Source organism: Brachionichthys hirsutus, chromosome 9 (assembly GCF_040956055.1).
Source record: "Brachionichthys hirsutus isolate HB-005 chromosome 9, CSIRO-AGI_Bhir_v1, whole genome shotgun sequence".
Lineage (NCBI taxonomy): Eukaryota > Metazoa > Chordata > Actinopteri > Lophiiformes > Brachionichthyidae > Brachionichthys > Brachionichthys hirsutus.
In genome coordinates, this window is record NC_090905.1 from 3,687,903 (window position 1) to 3,706,572 (window position 18,670).

The window sequence follows — 18,670 nt, forward strand, 5'->3', positions numbered from 1 at the left end:
ACTTAAGAGTTAAAATTATATTTTAATACAGGGGCCTTCTACAAGACCCACTTTAATCTTTATGGTTTTATAATTGTGTGATAATCCCAAATATTCTGAGATCCTCATAATAGACTATTGTACAGAATTTGTCACATATGTGAACATTCTATTTAAGGATTTTATAGAAGAAACAAACGAAATAACTTTTTCTCATGTTCCTTGAGAATTGCCAGTCAGCGCTGCAGTTCTACAGATTGTTTTATCTTTAGATCATTTTCACATCACAGTTTTCATGGTCTAAAAAAATACTGTTTTTATTCCCTCAATCGTCGGCTTTGTTCCCATTTACAGCATATGCAGCTGATACACACTAATTGGCTATCAAACAGCAGACAGACAAAGTTAGCAACTGTCGTCGTGGAACATTTAGTGACCGTTGAGCCACAATATGTTCCCTTTTCCCAGGAGTTAGCGGAGGTCAACATCTTCTTAAAACGAATGGGGAATATTTTTTTGTTCTTGCATTTGCCAGGTGACACAATAATAATACTCCAATCAGAATGCTTCTGTTGCTGACGTGTCTTCTGGATGCGTTGTGGCATCCAATTCCTGCTTATGTTGGAAATTCTCGGAAGGACCCCCCCCCCCCCCTCCCCCCCCTCCCTGATGGTTCAAAAGCCCCACTTTTGGGAGTCACGGCTAAAAGGCTACTACCTCCACCACAATAATTGAATTAATAATGCAGTCTCGGAGGGGCAACACATGTTTTCATCAGATTCGTGAATCACACGGATATGGAGAGAATTGTGTTTCTTTTTATGCAATCAAACAAAAAATTGATTTGCCACCCAAAAAAGATTTGCAAACAAAAGTAATTGATTTGCAATTAAAAAACATATTTGCAAACAAGACCATTATTATCGATCAAAATTATTATTTCTCTTTATACTTAATCATCAAAGAGACGCTGCGGGCAGAAGCGACAGCGAAGGTGCGCGTCCGACGCGCTGACGTCATCAGATCTTTGACAGCACTTCCTGGAGTAGCGTTTGTTGTGGGAAACCAACGCTGTGGTGCTGGACAGGCGAGGAGGGTGAGGTGGGGGCGGCATTAATGGTGAAATAACGGGACAAACTACAACACCCCACCTCCAAGCATGTGGTCGCGGCGGGATTTCAACCGGCGACCGATACGGAAGAAGAAGAAGTGACGGTTCCGATTGAGGAAGGTGGAGATATTTTCACCGTCAGCCAGCAGAGCTCGGCCGCCGACAGCACGGGAGAAGCCGCGATGCTGTAGCCGAACCATGGACAGCAGAATAAAGTAAGACGCCCCGAGTTCAGCCGCGTCTTGCTGCCGGGCTGTATGCTAACGCGTAGCACACAGGTGCTAAGTTTAACTCAGAGCTGAGCGTAAAACAGGAAGCAATGTTTTTAGCCATGGGCCAGCAGGCTGCCCGTTAGCCGCTGAGCTAGCGGCAGAGCAGACAGCATTAAATGCCCGAGCGGGGGGGGGGGGGGGGGGGGGGCATCAAAGAGACAAGAGCATCACAATTAAATCACCGCCAAGCCTTTACGAACGTGGTAATGACGTCACGACTCGTGTGAAAATATGACAGGTTCAGTTTTAATGCACCAAGACGCAAGGGAATTCAACGCAGTCGGTGCGTGCGTGTGCGTGCGCGTGCGCGCTAAAGCCACTTGTTGCCCCAGCTGCCTCTTATTACCCCCTGATTATTAAACAGTATGTTGTTGTTGTTTCCAGGGAGAATCCAGGAAGAACGTTTGATCTGGTTCTGAAGGTGGCATGTCCGACATCCGAAAATGAGGGTAGGTGATGTTGTTGTTGTTGTTGTTGTTATAAATGTAAACATGACATGTAAACACAAAGAGGCTCCTGAGCCTGAAGCGGCGTGTATTAATAAACCGTCTATGACGTCATTGCCAACAATTGCGCTTATCTGTTACAGCATGGTGATATTTTAGATTCTCAATTTCATAGACTAAAAGGCGAATTGATCCACAGAGAAGGAATTCAATATCATTATTTTAATTATTATTATTTCTAATTTTTTTGGGGGGGGGTTCTTGCATCTCACATGTGAGAATGCAAAGTTTTTTCTGTGTGCTGTAAGGATGTTGTCTTGATCCAGAAATGTGATCAATTTTCAAAAGTTATTTTTACCTTTCAATAGTGACCTAGCAATAAAATCAATCGATTTAAAAAAAATAAAATAAAAATGGAGACGGGGCATCTGACAGTGAAGACGATTCTTAGTCTTGGCCTCAGTATCCGACTTGAAAAAGATGAAGATGTGTTTGCCAGTTCTGATTGCCACCTGTTGGTGAAAAAAAATGTTGTTTGTGTTGTAATTAAAGCGATTGTAAGTCTGCACAGCCAAGCTCTCCTATCATGTTGGCAGTAGTGATTACCAACTGCGTTTACTCAGTATTTTAACTGAGACAGTGGGTGCCACAGCGATACAGCGCATGAAGCTCGCACAAGGAAAGCAATAATTTACCTCTGTGCTGTTATTACGTGCTTCAGCGTGTCCTCCCAAGGACTGGAGAAGGTTCACGTTGAATTCAGCTGGAAAGTTGTGAATGTGTTTTTGCGAGTGTAACGCGTTCTTTGTTTAACTGATTTCTTGCTCTTTGCTATTCTTTAGTAAAACTCACATGTGTTCACCAGTGTGTGGTTCTTCTTTTGTAACTGTGCGCACATAAATGTGGTTTTAGGAAGATCACTCTCAGGCGAGCGCAGAGCATTTAACAGGCAAACGTCCAATCAGCGATGGCCGGGACCAAAAAACATCCAGACATAACCCAGAAAATGGCTGCGGCCAAAAGGACAAAAAAAACAATATGTTACCTTTATGAATATGGGAAATACAGTAACCGATGTTTCACATCAATATCAAATGTCAGACATCAGACATATATCACGTAGAGGCGTTTTCACCGTGCATTACACCGGCCGTCTGATTTTGCCCGCTGAGCTTTGACGTTAAAGAGGTGTTATGTGGATGGCTTGCTTGTGCAGCTGCTGGGCTGACCAGCGTGGACCCAAAGTTGTCTTTGGATGTCTTTCTGATATTGAATTTAAACCAAACTCATAAAGCACCAGCCTGCGCTGTAATAACTGGCTTCCCTTATGTTTGATCCGGGGTCAGATTCATATCCGTACTCGTACTCCCTGGAGCACGGCTGCAGAGAAATGTTTACACACCCTTCAGGTCAAGTGGAACATACACATTCTGCGCAAACATTTGACCAAAGTGCTCTGCCTGCCCGGCGCTGACTTCTGGTTTCACACATGAATGTCCGTGCTGAGGACGTTGCAGGGATGTAGATGCATGTTATCTGCCAGCAGGGTCTCAGAGGTGAGGTGGACTGTTTTTTTTTGCGTCACTTTTCGGCGAATCTGATGTATTTTCTTTTCTTTTACTTGGCTTCTATCGTGGGCGATTCTGACGGGATCATTCTTATTTCACTTGGACAGAATGGATCCGTTGCGTGAGGATAAGGTGAAAACTATAAAAGTGCGAAACCCTTAAAATAGTGTCCGTTCTGTGCATTTGTCTGAATTGTGAGTTGAAAGGGTTAATGGAACCTCCACAGTAGCTCGCCACAAACTCGAGCCTTTTCTCCTGCAGCCAAAATCTGGACATTTGGCCGAGACACTCATTTCACACAGAGGTAAAAATAAATAAATAAATCAACAAAAACAACAATAGTCCATCCATGGTAGACTATTATTAACTTGTTATAGCGACTTGGCATAGAATAGATGAGCATTTGGGAAGGTAGTGGAGGGTTTCATCTTGCTCATACTTCTCATAGCTCCAGTTTAACGCTAGCTTTTGGCTGCTTTTCATTTGTTGTTCTCTTCCATCAGCAACGCCGTTTGAATCACCGTGCGTTTTGACTGACTGGGAAGCTTTGTGTGTGGCAGGGTTTTTTTTTTTTTTTTTTTTTTTTGCTTGCTGATGATGCAGTGCTGTTTTTCTACTCTGACCACATCCTGGTCCGGCAGGTTTGAAACTAGATCCCTGCGCAACAGCTTGAGTTGACACCATTGTACTGTAGAGGGAATTTCACTTTGTTAATAGCAGTCAAGATCAAACAGCAGAGAGGCAGGTACTGTGGGCGGATGGCTGAATACTTTGTTGACGGTCATTGATGGGGTTCACACCTTCTGCGCAGTTAGATATTTGAAGACAAGCCTTGTAGCCTGTTTTTTTTTATTGAGTTGTTTCAGACTACATTTTTAAATTAATGTTCTCAGAATAAATGACTCACTCATTATGTAGTCGTCATTTTGGCATCACACACGAGTGCTAATTTAAGTCGGTAAAACTAATGTTAATAATTAATCGATAAGTGCGTAATAACTAACAAACATATTAACTTACAATTTGGCACAGACTTTTTATTTATTCTGCAGGGGTGCTCTCTATGGCTGGAGCCAACTTTCCATGCACGGTAGTTTGGGAAGACTGCACTGTGCGCATCATTAAGAACCATTCTCTGCACCAGCGATGCAGGCACGGTGTGACAAACAGTCAAAAGGTTTCACTTACCAGAGTTTGACTCGTTCCAAACTGAAAGTAGCACCTGTGGTTTCCTCCTCGAGAATAACAAAAAAAACGCCGACATGTTTGTTTGCTGATGAATGGATTTGGCCTTTTTAGGTGTCCTACAAATCCAGAACCAGAGCAATTCAAAAGTTTAATTGTTGAATGAATTTATTTTATGTATGTATGTAAATGTGAAATGTTAACTCGTATCCAAATACTAAGTTACAAAGAATCCTTTAAGGCCTTAAGACAATCAAGAATGCACATTTACTTCGACAGATAATGAAAAAGACAGGAATGAATTTGCAAGGCAGGTCAGAGGATGATTTTCTTTAACAAATTGCATCCTTAGCTTAGCATTATTAATAACTCAGCTCAATACTTTGTCTTCACTGAATATTTCCACTAATAAATACCTGAAAAAGGTCAAATCAGGAACCGGTTCCACTAAAATAAATGTACTTCATGCTGTTCATACATCTTGGACAATCAACAAGTCTGAATGACCTTTGGTTTTATTGTGATCAAGGAGAATGCCAATTATTATTGTGCAGTTAACATTCAGAATAACCAACTCTGCTAGTGTTCCCTCGCAAAGTCCCAGTTATTACTCCCCCGGGTGTGTTTCCGGTGGTCCGGGCCCGAGAAGAACATTCCATCCCGTTACAGATTTGATGATAATTCAGCAGTAAATTAGACTAGATGAGCGCATCAGCATTCCACAACAGAACTGTTGCTGGGGAGAAAAAAAACAAAATGAAGCTCACAACCTTGATGGTGGAAATGTTCGTGTCTGGTATTGGCCCCGCGCTTCTAAACACGGCTGTGTGGGTAGGTGACAGACACCGTCCCGTTCTCCTCGCGCTGGCCCACGGAGACCTGGCCTCCCTTGTTGCGCCTGAGCTCTGTTCCTCTCGGCTCTCTTGGCTCGGGGGCTCTGTGGATGCTCAGGCTGTGAGTTAGTGTTGCCTGAGAGCGTGACTGGCATGCTAGCTGCTAGCGGCCCTGGCTACATAAAGCCATATTGATGTGCTTCCAAGATGCTGCCAAAACTAGCAGATGACACGAAAGCTGCCAAGGCAGTAGGTGTGGGGGGGGGACGGGACAGATGCTACCTGTCCTCACCCGCTCTCTGCAGCCAGATTGTTCCCGGTAACAAAGCAATAAACTTAATAGATCAGCGTATCAATTTTATCGCAACATTCACGCTGCATTTAGAGAAGACAATTTACTGTTTAAAAAAAAAAAAGCCTTCAATGAGGGCAGCTTAGTTAGCACTGAAGCGTGGTTCATTATTGTGTGTTTTACTTTCTGCACGCCGCGGTTCAGGTGAGTTTAACTGTAAATCTGAACGCTATCCCATGCCGTATTATTGACTAACATTCAGAACAACCTGCTCAACACAAGTAGAACTCAGTAGACGGATGAATGGACTTGCCATATTGTTTCCATCTCATGCATGTACCTGTCCGTTATTTACCAATGAGCATGTGTCTTTAGCGGCTTCAGTGGTTGGTGTCCGAGTGCACGGCAGGATGTTTCGTTATTGAAACCCCAGTGCACTCGTATGGACTCCTTCAGATGTACGTAAAGGGAAATCACAAAGTAGACACATTTTGCTTTTTCATTCGCGTTATCTTGCAGCTCCACTTTCCAACTATGGAAAAGTTGCTTTTGTTCTTTATCTTCAGAACATTTTTTGCTGAGACCCGGCGGTGCCACCGTGTCACCCGCAGCTCCGTAGTTATCAGTCGGCTTCCTTCTCTGCTGTATCTCCCCGCCCCCCAAGCCCCCCCAAGCAGCACTGTGATTTCCCTTTTTTCTCTTCTTCTTCTTCTTCTTTGGCTTTCACCCGTTCCTATTTCCACCTTTCACATTCGCAGAGCAAAACTCCTGTGTGGTAGAACTTTTAGAAAAGGTTGAACGTTGACATTCTGCAAAATGTCAGAATTGCTCCTTGACCCCAGATTTGTCGGCCTCGCTGTCTGATTGGATTCCTGGCTGAGTGTTGAGCTGGCGGTGGGCTCACACTTAAATGGGAGGCCATTGAAGAACTAACAGATGCCATGTCAGCGAGGAGGGTGTTGATTGGTCATTAGAGAGGCCACACTCCTCCACTTACACTCCCGAGAAGACCCCAAGGTCTCTCACTCTGTTTATCTCACAGCTCCTTTGCCTCTTTCTTTTGTTTCAGCCATATGACTTTGCTAAATTGGCTCTTTCACACATGGAGAATGAGCTATCGCCCAAGTCGTCGCTGTCTGTTGTCTGCTTTCTCTGAAGCAAATTAAGGAAGGCTCTTGGCGTCCCCTCAACGGCGCGGCAATAGTTGCACTGCGAGTGAACTTTGAGAAATCCCTTCCACTCGACGTCCTCTGAGAATCCATGAGATCGTCTCTGAGCCTCAGTTTGACTTTTATCTATTTTTATCTTTGGATCTATTTCCCCCCCGATTCAATCCAAATCGAGCACCTTTTGAGTATCCATTAAATATAACACCTGAACTGTTTCAGCTAAAACACAATCTCTAGTTGCAAGTCTGTGACATTAATATTTGTTATTGAAATGTTTCTCACAGCAAGATGTAACCTGAGACGTGTTTGCATTTCCATTTGGATTACCCAGATTGTAAATTTGGCCGGTTTGTGTTACCCCCCCAGTGTTCAGCAGTCCTTCTTGTATTTGTGAGCAGTCGTTTGTAGCTCCCTGCCCGCAGTCACTCATCCATTCACTAACTCCGTGGTGGCTTGCTGTTCACTGGGTTTAGTTCCAACTCTTTTCTCTTTTAGAAGCCGTGGAAGCCGGTGTCACGCTCTCATTCCAACCTTTTTCCAGATTATACGGTGAATCTCAAGCTTAAAAACGTATAACTTAAAGTTCGTCTTGGCTTTTTGCCTGTGCAGAAACATGCCTCTACCTGTTTATCCTCTTGCGCGTCATTTTCACCGCCACAAGCAAGAGTTGAAGCTGGAATTCATACTGGTGCTGTGTGCTTGTGTATTTGATTATGGGCAGGATAACTCCAAATGTGTTTGGACAGCTTTCACTGAAACCTTGGTAGGAATATGGGCACTGGGAAGGGGAATTTGGGATTACAGCATCTGGGGTTAAAACTGGTCAGGAACTTCAATCCAGATTATCTGTTAACTTGCACACACATGAACAGGACGACTATGACGATCTGTTATTCCTACAGAGCGCAGAGTATTGTTTGCCAAAGTATGAAGAACTGGAGCAAAATGAGATGAGGTGGGGCAGACAGGAAGGGTGGGAGGTGGAAGAGGATGGATGGAGGAGGATGAAGGGGGTTGTGGATGTGCTGATGGCAGGATTCTATAAACTGATGGGTGAGATAGTGTGGGATTTGCTGTCTGAGCTCTCCCACTCATTGGTGCAGGACTTAAGCACTAGGTCTTTTTTTATATGAGCGTATGGTTGCTTGCACCTTTTTAAAGTGTATATACCTATATATTGTGTGTGTGTAAATGTCTGAGAGGGTGTGCTCGCCTGCATGCATATATGTGTAACCGTGCATGAGAGAGAGACGCTGAAGCTGTGTGAGCTGCAGGAGGCTCGTCTGAATTCACTAATCCTGCCAGAGCGGGAGAACATGGAAAGACTTCTAGGCACTGATGCTCTCAGGTTATTTTTAGGTTTCCCCCCTTTCCACGGTGAAAAAGAGGGGAGAAGTAGGACCGGATCAATGTTTTAAAATGACACGGATTTGATGGATGCACAAGAATTCCCCCACCTTACCTCCATTCCTCACGCGCATCCTCATGGCATTGCTGTATTTGATACCTTATGCATCTTTCTGCTATGGCAGATGAATTTATTCCCGTGTGAAAACCCTTACATGATGTAATTTTCCATAGTTAAAATGAAAAACTATGAAGGGGAAAGGCCTGGATAAAACGCGGCTATATTTAGCTTCCAAAAACTGCTGGTGTCACTACGAAGCTCAGCTCGTCTTCACAGAATACGTCACATGACGTCAATAGATGACCGTGATTATTTGTTTAGCACAGCACCCCCCGACAAGCACAAGATGCACCCCATGTATCATGAGTCAGAGAACAATGATTGGCTGTTTTTAATGCATACAATACCAACGTGGCCTAGTTTAGCCACACAAATGAACAGGATTAGCGATGTAGCTTCGGTAGTGTTAATCTGTTCTCGTATGGCAAATTGGATTTCATAAAAAAATGCACTCAGAAATATGTTGACTTCTGAGGTGAGTCATGTTGGGCAGATCAAAGCTCTCAATCCTCACAAAGATTTTCTAATGATGGATACCAACAAATAATGGCCCAGCAGAGGTTTCTCTGCCATTCAGGAGATTGTTCGAATGTATTTATGTTTGCATATATATGATGAATAAACACTGAATGTTAATTTTGCAGCAGGGGCGTCCATCATTCTGTAAACCGTAGTTTTAGAGGAAGCAGATAAAGCACGCAGCCAGTGTTTGCGTTCTTGTCTCGGGGGGGGGGGGGGGTTGCTGACATGCAGACTGACGTAAAATGATCGAAAAGACGACTCGACGAAAAGACAGAAATGTGTTTTCCACGGCAATTAAGGAAATCAACTTTCTCATTGACGCGACATGAGTACCGGTGACCTGACATCCAGGCTATTTGTCCTTTAGATCTTAATTTTGTGGTCAAGGCCAGATCCAAGTCAAGCAGAACCAGTGGTACGATCCTGTCAGCTCAGCTTCTAGCTTCTGTATTTACATGTCAACAGCTATACCCTCAGGCTACGTCTCTCCATTCAAGGCTGCTCTTATTTAGCCCGACACCGTACAATTACTGCGAAGATGATGCCGTTTACGTGCGTGTGGGAAGCCCTACTGGCTCGTAATTTGGGTGTTGGCCTATTTTTCAAGACAGAAAATATAGGTCAGTCTTGATGTCTTGATGTCTGAGAGTATTTATCATTGAAAATCATGTAATTCATCCACAGTGTCTTTGTTTCCTGTAACCCCCGCCCCACCCACACACACGCACACGCACACACACACACACTGACACGATTTACATTTTTCTGGAGTTTCAAACCATTTATCTTAAAAATACACTACCAATCAAAAGTTTAGACACACCTTCTCATTTATCTGGTTCCTTTATTTTTTTTTTATTACTTTATGCATTTTTAATTTTAGGTTCCAAAAAGTAAGCCAGTTTTGATGACAGCTTCTCAAACCCTTGGCCTTCTCTCACCTGGCAGTCGTACCTGATTGGATTTTCTGGCCTTCTTAATGGGGTTGGGACTCAATTGTGTTGTGGAGATGTCAGGTTGGTCATGATGACAAGAACCAATCATCTGAGTAAAGAGTAACGACTGGAGATCATTTCATCCAAGTGAGTGTTTAGCAGTTGATAGATAAATACTTGAAACTCCTCACCATCCAGTTGGAACAGAGGGAAGCCTCTTAGATGAGAGGTGAAACGTCTCCAGGCCTTTAATAGACGTCCAGTTTTCTCAGAGTAAACCTGTTAGGACTTCTATATTATACTTTTTTTTTTTTGCTCAGTATTTCTTCACCCCCTGCAGCCGAGCAAAGCCACACAGAAAAGAGGGCTCAACGGTTTCACGTTTGGTTATGTTTTTTGCAACTATATAATATTAAATGACTCATCTTTGCTCCTGAATGCTATCTTAGTGATATCCACAACATCCCTTGTGTCTCCAAAAAGCTGCAATCTGCTGTTCCCGTTGAAGCATTAGCATCGTGCGCTATTGCACGCTTTTAACAGAGACAGATGTATCGTCATCCCCGTGGAAACACTGGCTGACTGACTGCCTGGCTGCCTGCCTGCCTGCCTGACTGAAAGCTGTCTGTCTGTCAGCCTTTGCACGTTGAACTTCAAATCGCAGCTCTGCAGCACCAAGCATGTAGCCGCCAAAGGCGAGGCTTTAAGCTGTCATCAGCACCACGCGGCTGCCTCTGGGTGCTGTGCCATATGACATTAACCGAGATCGATCCTCTCCCCACCCCAAAGAGCTGCTGCTGCTGCTACGCGGTGTTTTCTCTGATTCTGCAACCACCACCTCAAAGACTGAAGAAGGAGCGCTCCCTTAAGCACGTGCAATTGAGTGACAATGACCCGATCATCTGCGTTCTTGTACCTGAGCGTCGAATAAAGAACAATTTAGTTCGACTTATAAACTCGCCGTTTTGAAAACGAGTTCAGCAATGTCCCGTGTTCCTTGGGTTGTTGCGTTTGGTAGTTTAGTAACGTTACAGGTATCTTAATTTGAAAGCTAACGTAAGTTACACTCTAGTTACGAGTTCTATTCATGTGTTTTTCTGCTTATTAGCTTCGTAATAGAGCATCTAATTTGTTGTGCTTATGTAGATGTTGTTTTTCACCGAGGCAGATGGTTGGACCATATGGACGGAATGCGATGATGTGAAGAAATGATGCTTTTAAAGTCGACAACGCAACATCCAGCGATGGAACCAAAACCCTGCAGTCCCCACACATTTCTATAGAAATAAATAAACCGGGGTTGTAGCTCAGATTTCAGGTGACGCGACTGATGCTAGGTGGCATTACCGCTTCAGAAAGAGCGCCTGATTTCATCGTGCCGTGGAGAGTTGGAGAGTCGTCTGTCTAGGGAGATACGAGCTTGTTTTCTTAGCTTAGAAGGCTACCCCCCCCCCCCCCCCCCCCCTCACGAACAAACACTCTGATGGTGTGTTGTGTTGAAAAGGCAGTCATGCGGAGCCAGTACTTGACATAATGTTGGACCAGTATGGAATCTGACTGGGAATATCAACACTGATATGTGGTGATACACAGAGGCTGTCACAAAGGTTGCATCCATATGCTGCGCCGCTCATTCGTGAAGCTGTGAAATTGGGTTGCATCCCAACTAGCCTGGAGACAGTATCGCTTTCACTTCTCTTTCATTCATTCTCTCTCTCTCAGTTCATTCCACTGAAGAAGCATTTTCCTGGCAAGACGGAACAACTAATGTGGCATTAATAGGGTCACATCATCTGCGTGCAGCTCTTCCTTTATTCCTTTTCCAGTGGCTGAGGTTGTTTATCATTTTTAGATGAAGCTGTAGAAACGTCTTAGGAATCCCCCCAGGCCGCCGTCTCTCACATGGGAAGCCTGCCAGTTGATGTTTTTTGGCTGGTAAAGCAGACGCTACCTTGGAGGTTGTTTTCTCTTTGTTTAATTCATATTTGTTTTTATTCAAGCATTGCAAAATTAAAATAGCTCTCCATTGCAAATGTCGCTCCATTCCTTGACCTAGTCTACGCCGGCTCGGTGATTTTCTTTTTTACTTTATTGCTAACCCCTGACTTTCACTACTTCTTTCAGACTCCAGTCCTCATTTGTAAACAGCACCGTGTGACCAATCGGTAGTCGTAAACTTGAGCACCATATCATTGATTAAGAGGTTTCTCCTCTGTAAACCGCTGCTCGCTAAACCAGCATGAAATGTAATGCCATTTGCAGTGTGAGGCTTGATAGGCAAAAGGAAAGAAAAAAGAAGACGACATTTGAAACGCCTGTGAGTGTGTTTTTATTTCTACCGGCCTTTGAAGGATGCCAGTTAATCTGCTTACTCCTTTAATTGTGAGTGTAGGGATTGGGCCTCCTCCCAGTCAGAATAAGGCTGCTGATCCAGAAGTAAACCGATGACCACCACAGTTATTCCTTCCCTCAGGTTGTGCAATCCCCCCCCCAGTCTTTAGCCATCCCTCATCTCCTCCTCCTCCTCCTCCTCCTCCATCGTACACTCCCTCTGAGGGAAGAAAGCTCCTTGTTCTGACAATAGACATTTGTTGCCATATGTTGGCTTGACATCTTCATCAGGTTCACAGCAGGTTACCTTAGTTAACTTTCACTCCACTGCCTGATGGGATTTTCTCCCTCTGTTTCTCCAATCAGCACAGGCTCCGAGTCTAGACGGCGTCCGAGGCAAGGGTCCATCCACCCCTGCATCCACAATGGCTGCATTGTGGATGTCGGTAGCTGTAGCTTCCTCCCGTTGCAGCTAGTGCTAAAACAATGTTTTTGTCCGAGGGCATGCGAGGGGTGGGGGTGGGGGGGGGGGCTAATCCACTACATACTGTGAAATAAATCTCCCTTAAAGATGAGAGAGCGAGCGAGGCAAACAAGAGTGAATGAAATCTTTGCCAAAGAGGTTAGAGTGCAGCAGTTTAACCCCTGGCCAAGAAAGAGGGAGGAGAAGGAGGCAAAGGGAGCGAGAGAAAGGAGGAACAAGGAGAGGCAGGCGCTACATCCCTTTATCTCCGCAGCACGGATGGAGGAGATGGGCTGCCGGTGGCTTTCACAGCCTCGCTTCTCACCAGAGGAGCTGCTGTTCACCATATGGGATTTGGCCCCCTATTCACTCTCGGCACACATTCAGTAGTTCATGGAATAAGGTGAAAAAGTGCATTTTGTTTTTTATGCCTTTAGAACGTTAGATGGCCATGAGGGTTCTGGGTCTGTGTTTGATTCCCATTGTATAGAGAATTATAAAATAGAAGCTTTCATCTAAATATGTATTCACACTGGATTTGGGGTTAGGTCTTTTTTTGTGTGTTTTACTGGAATCTCTCTGTCTCTAAGCCAGAACCGTGCGTTCAGGCCACTGCTATTGAACTGCTGAGACGATTCTATAGAAGCACAAACATGGACCTCAGAGCTCGGGTGCATTTCATGTATGTCTCCCCCCCCCCCCCCAGTAGTTTGCAAAAGGCTATTTTTTTTATTTTTTTTCAAAAGTGTCAGTTCAAAGTAACTTAGTTGGTTTTTGTTTTTCACAAATGGTTGAAGTTGAATAATTTTCAGTGCAGCGCTAGCCAGCGTTGGGTTCCTGACTCGCTGGTGTTATGCGCCAACTTTTTCTTCCAGCCAACAGCATTAGGGCAACATTAGGAATGACACGCTCTGCCAACTACTTCTTTTTAGCCTACTTGGAAATCCCAAGAAGCATAGATGTATGCCAGCATGGAGATGCCAGCCTTTTCCATTTTTAGCCTACTTGGAAATGCCAGGCATAGATTTATGGGGATATTTGAAGAATGGGAGATGAAGGGGCATGCTTATTTCTTGTTTCTCTCGTACTTCCATGCACACATAAGTTATTCTGTTTAATCCCATCACATTTAATGATCCACCTGAGGAAGTAGAAAGGAAGTGTTGTCAGCTGAGCGAGGCCGAGGTCCACCTCCCACTCTTTCCAATCCATCCGTCTCTTCCCTCTCTTCATCCCTCCTCCTCCCACTCCTTCCCTGTTGCCCCGCTCTCCGTTCCCAGAACCCTTCACCTATTAACCTTACTTTCTGCTCACTCGCTCTCCCCCTCCGACTTTTAAAGACAAGTGTCTCAGGAATAGCCAGAACATTGATTTTTGACCATCTCTCCCTCCACCCCCCCCCTCTCCCCAGTATCTGTGTCGTGGCTCAGGGGCTTCCCACATATTGCCCCATTGTGGCTGTTGCAGATCGGCCAAGCTTGAAGCCCTCAGAGATCAGTGGACATGCTACCGTACAGTAAATATTCACCCCTGAGAATGTTATCCATCTGTAAACACACAAACTCTTGTATGGCTCACGTGTAAGCAGAGACTATTGAACACTTGTCACATTTGCCCGTCTCCATTTCTCGGGGTGCGAATGGAGGAATGCAACCCGGGATCCGTGATTTCAATTCAATTCTCACCCACTGGATCTGTTTGCGCTCCACCAGGGTGAAATATGCTATATGTTGTTTTGTTTTTTTTCCCTTTGTCACTCCGGCCGCCTCTGGTGACAGATCAAATGGACTGTTTGTGCATTGTGTGCAGCAACACACTGGATGCTGTCATCTGTGTGATATACTGTTGGCTTTTGATGGCGATGGGTGAGAGAGAGAGAGAGAGAGAGAGAGAGGCTAATGTCGAGCACATCAATGCATTATGCAGGTAGACTTAACGGGGCATGGTTTGCAGGACAGATGCATGCAGCAGCGGGCGGTGCAGGCGGGTGCAAGTGGAAGAGCAGGAAGTGGTTGAATATTCTTTGCTGAAGTCAATTCAGTTAAATAACAAACCCAACTTATGCACCCATAAGCAAGGCACTAGTACATATATAACACTGTAAAATGATTAGACTGCTGCTTTTGCTTTCTATGTGCGTGTTTCTGGGTGTTTCCGGGCTCCTGCTTTCCTCTGCTGTCGCCGGCATCCTTGAGAAGGCATGCCTCTCGAACTTGGCCATATTTTATTGCAACTGACAGCTACCATTGTCTGTTGAATGTTTTATGACCTCGTGGCAAAGCCAAAACATTTCTACATTTACACTCGAGCGAGCGGCTGCAAACGGAAGAACCGTCTTAACGGTGCGCTCGCATCCTTTCAAAATAAGGTTCCGCCTGCCAAATCGAGTCGTGAACGTTGATGACATTTAAACTAATTTTGAGACAATAATTTACATTTAAATTAAATCAGTTATTTGTATCTCAAGTATTTTTATGTACTGCAGAATGGTTTGATTTTTTTTTCTTCATACACTTGACGTTGCTACTGCAGAATTCAGAAATAAATTGTAAATGATATTTTTGTAGTTGCATCAGGCCTCATGCATGCATGTCTATTTTTGAAGAAAGAGAGGCTGGATTAGCTGGTGCAGGATCTGTCATGGTGACATTTGTGTCCCCTGGCAGAGCAGCAGGGGTCCTCTTCACCTCTCTAACCTTCAACTTTCAGTCTTAACCCCCTTCGGGCCCCCCTCCTCTCGCGTCCACCACACGCCCCCCACACGTCCAAAAAGGAGGGGTGTACGAATGCAAAAGAGTATGGGGGAAAAATAGGAGGGGGGGGGGGGGGGAGCGAAGAGGAAAGAGAGCTTCAGGGTAGGGCGGGATGAAAAGAAACAGCGGTTGTGGAAGGAACAGACAAAATTAGGCAACCATGGGAAATGGAGGCGAGAATTTAGAGGAAGGAAATAACAGAAAGGACATTCTCGCCCTCCATGTACCTCCATATTGAACATACTGGAGTCCAGACGGTTATTAATCTGAGTTTGGAGCTTTAATCCACGCACCCTGAAGGATTCTAGAAATTATTTTTTATCAGTCATGCCACAGTGACATGAAATACAGCCGCACGCAAAAGATATTCGGTGCCATTGCAGAATTCTTTTTGGAATTTCTTTAAAAATCACCCAAACACAAAAACATGACTTCATCAGTAATAATAATAATAGTTTAAACAAAACCTCATCATCATCAAAACTTTGCAGGGAATGTGTAAAAAGCAATGGAGGTAAACATCTGAAATCGCGGCGATGGTGTTCTGGTTGCCCGGGCCGACGCTGCAACACGGTGCAGAAGCGGTTCCCATCCTGTCACCCAGTAAATCAGCATAAAATCACCCTCGCTGCGACAGATCACAAGCCTGAGGGACGGGGGCCGGTCCGAGCCGACGGCTTTGTGCTTTGCTGCTTTCTTCCTTGTGACGCTCTTTTCAAGATGGGACCCGTGAAATTATCCAACAGGATTATGTAAGGCCCGGCGGATTCTGCTGCGTCCTGTCATCCGTGTGTCTATTGTAGCCCTCTGCCTGGTTTTTAGGCAGTGATGGCCATGAAGCTATTCCACACATCGTGTCGTATTGCATTTCCGCTTTATTAATGCATTGGTCATCTCCGCCGCTTTCATAAATGTCTACATTGAAAGTGGACGTAAGGTCAGGCCAATGGAAGCCTCAGAACGCGGTCGCGCGGCTTTCATTAACAAAACTCGCAGCTCGTACCTGTTGAACTTAAAAAGTTTTCAGATTGACTTTCTCTCAGATGGACGTGTGAGTGTGTTCACGAGCCTCTAGGTCTTTTGCGTGTCCGTGACAATTGACCTGGCAATGTGAGAGTGCGTCCCGTCGAACCGATGCGGTTCCTGCAGAGGTCACAGGCTGACCTTGGAGCCGTGGAAGCCATGTTTACCAGAGACCCCCGTGTTCAGGCTGTGTCTCTGTGACCGCCTCCTTTCAACTCCGTGGTATAAGCCTGTGAGAGGCTGACTTTTGCTTGTGAAAGCTAGCGTTTGAGAGAGATGCTTCAAGAGTCACACTGAGGGGACAGCTGATGAAGCTGCCGACAGATTTTAGGCGAGGAGAGGTCATCAGATTTTGAGTGGGATCTGGAATGAAATGAACAAAAGAAAATAAACATGCAGGCCTGCGCTTGTACAGCTGGCGAAATCACATTGAACAACTATATCCAGATCCAGACAGATGGGGTCTGCCACCAGCAGTGTGAGGTGGTATCAGTTCAGCAACGTGTTAAAAGATTGTGTTTGTATTTTGGGAATTATCATCAAACTTGTTCAGGTTTCTTCAAAGGTCCCATATTAAACTCTTTTTCCACAAGTTAACGCAGTTCCCAGACACATATATGAAATATCTGTGACAGTCTTTGGTTAAAATAGCAAACAGATGCTGCAGGACAGCGTCCTTCTTTTCTGTCTCAAACAGCTCTGTCAGAAACGCCTCTGAAAACTAAAACGAAACTAAGTTCATTGCGTGCACGCGCGCAGCTGCTTGCATGCAATAAATGTGCATGCATGTGCACGTTTTTGTACTGTGACGTCACAGTAAGTTAGATTTCTTCCAGAAGCGTTTCTGTACTTGACTACAGAACGACCCAAACTACGCAGGATCGGCTGGATGGTTTATTTAGCTGCTTTTGGGTTGCTAATGGCCCAAACGCTCCATAATAATGTAGAAACATGGGAAAAATGACGTCCCCTTTAACCGCGGCGAAGCTATACGCTATCTTCAATGCTCTAGTTTCTCCTTAAGTATCTGAAAGATTAACGCTCATGCCTTTGTTGTGCATCTCCTGTCATGAATGACCATTCTAGATCATGCAACTATTCATTATTTCTACGGCTGATGAATCTGTCAGTTCTTCTTTTTTTTAAATAATCAGTTAACATGCGCTCTGTGAAATTCAAAGTCCTGCCACAGCTTATCAAAGCAAAAACATTACATGTGAACATTTTTCATTTAATCTGTCCAGCGGTCAGTTTATTATACTGTTTTCAGCCTTTTAGCCCACAAGATAACGCTCTGCTAACTAATTTCAGTAACTTAAATGCTAATTAACAAACTCAGAATCGGTTACATTCTTGTCTGTCTCAAAAGTGGATTCATCAGTTTGGTTATTCTAACGGCGTGAATGTTATTTAGAGAAAAAAAAAAAAAAGATCAACTGGAAAAATCATCCAGTTGAGGTTTTACGCCTCCCTTGCAAATGTTTGTATCAGAGTAGGAATAATTAAGCAAATGAGCCATAGGATGTGTTGATAGGACTTCCTTAAACGAGCCTGATTTGTCTCATGTAAGCGATCATATCTGCACGGAGAATATAAATACGCATATTTACAGCACGGAGAGCCCACGCCCTTCCCCTCTTGTCTTTCACGATGCGTTCTCTGCTCTGCGTGTATGTAAGTGAGTATATAAGTTTTAAGTGTGTGTGTGTGTGTGTGTGTGTGCAGATTTGCAGCAGCCACCCTTGCCCCCACCCTGCTCATTAATATGTATGTGTTCTGAGGCAGCTAGCGAAGACGGTGTGTTTCTCACCCGCTGATTAATGCTGTCTGTCAATTACCTCTAGATCCAACCGTGCTGTGGAGCTTCCCCCAGGACCAGACAGACCAGGTTGGAACACACTCTGCTCTCTCTCTCTCTCTCCCTCTCCCCCCCATTCATTGCTGCAGACATCCTGCACCTCCTCTTACTCCCATCTCCCTTCTTACCTAATGCCTGCGCTCACCCTTCCATCCTGTGGTAACCTCCCCACCGTCGCCATCCTCATCCCTCTCAGCGCTTCCTCTCCTCCTCCTCCCCTTCTCCCTCTCTCCCTCTCTCCCTCTCTCCCTCGCCGTCTCGCTGTATGTCTGTTGCAGGTAATGAAAAGCAGTGAGCAGGTCTTCAATAACTGACGAATCAGTAATTATCATGCAGCCGTGACAGGAATGCACTCCTCCACCTTCCCTTTCTCTCACGCGTTCCCTCTCATTGTTCTGCCTCCTATTGTTTCACATTTATAGCATTATTAGGTTCATTTTTAATCTGCAGGTGTTATTTGCT

The 18,670-nt window shown here is 44.7% G+C and overlaps 1 protein-coding gene across 1 annotated transcript in view; it reads left to right on the plus strand.

Annotated features, from left to right (window-relative positions):
- Positions 1–1,079: 1,079 nt before the first annotated feature.
- dennd1b (DENN/MADD domain containing 1B) overlaps positions 1,080–18,670 on the plus strand; it is an 82,649-nt gene continuing 65,058 nt past the window's right edge. The window contains exons 1-3 of the mRNA XM_068743414.1: positions 1,080–1,305; positions 1,747–1,811; positions 18,195–18,238. Coding sequence (XP_068599515.1) covers positions 1,289–1,305; positions 1,747–1,811; positions 18,195–18,238 — 126 coding nt within the window. The 5' untranslated portion in view covers positions 1,080–1,288. The remainder of the gene's footprint in view (positions 1,306–1,746; positions 1,812–18,194; positions 18,239–18,670) is intronic.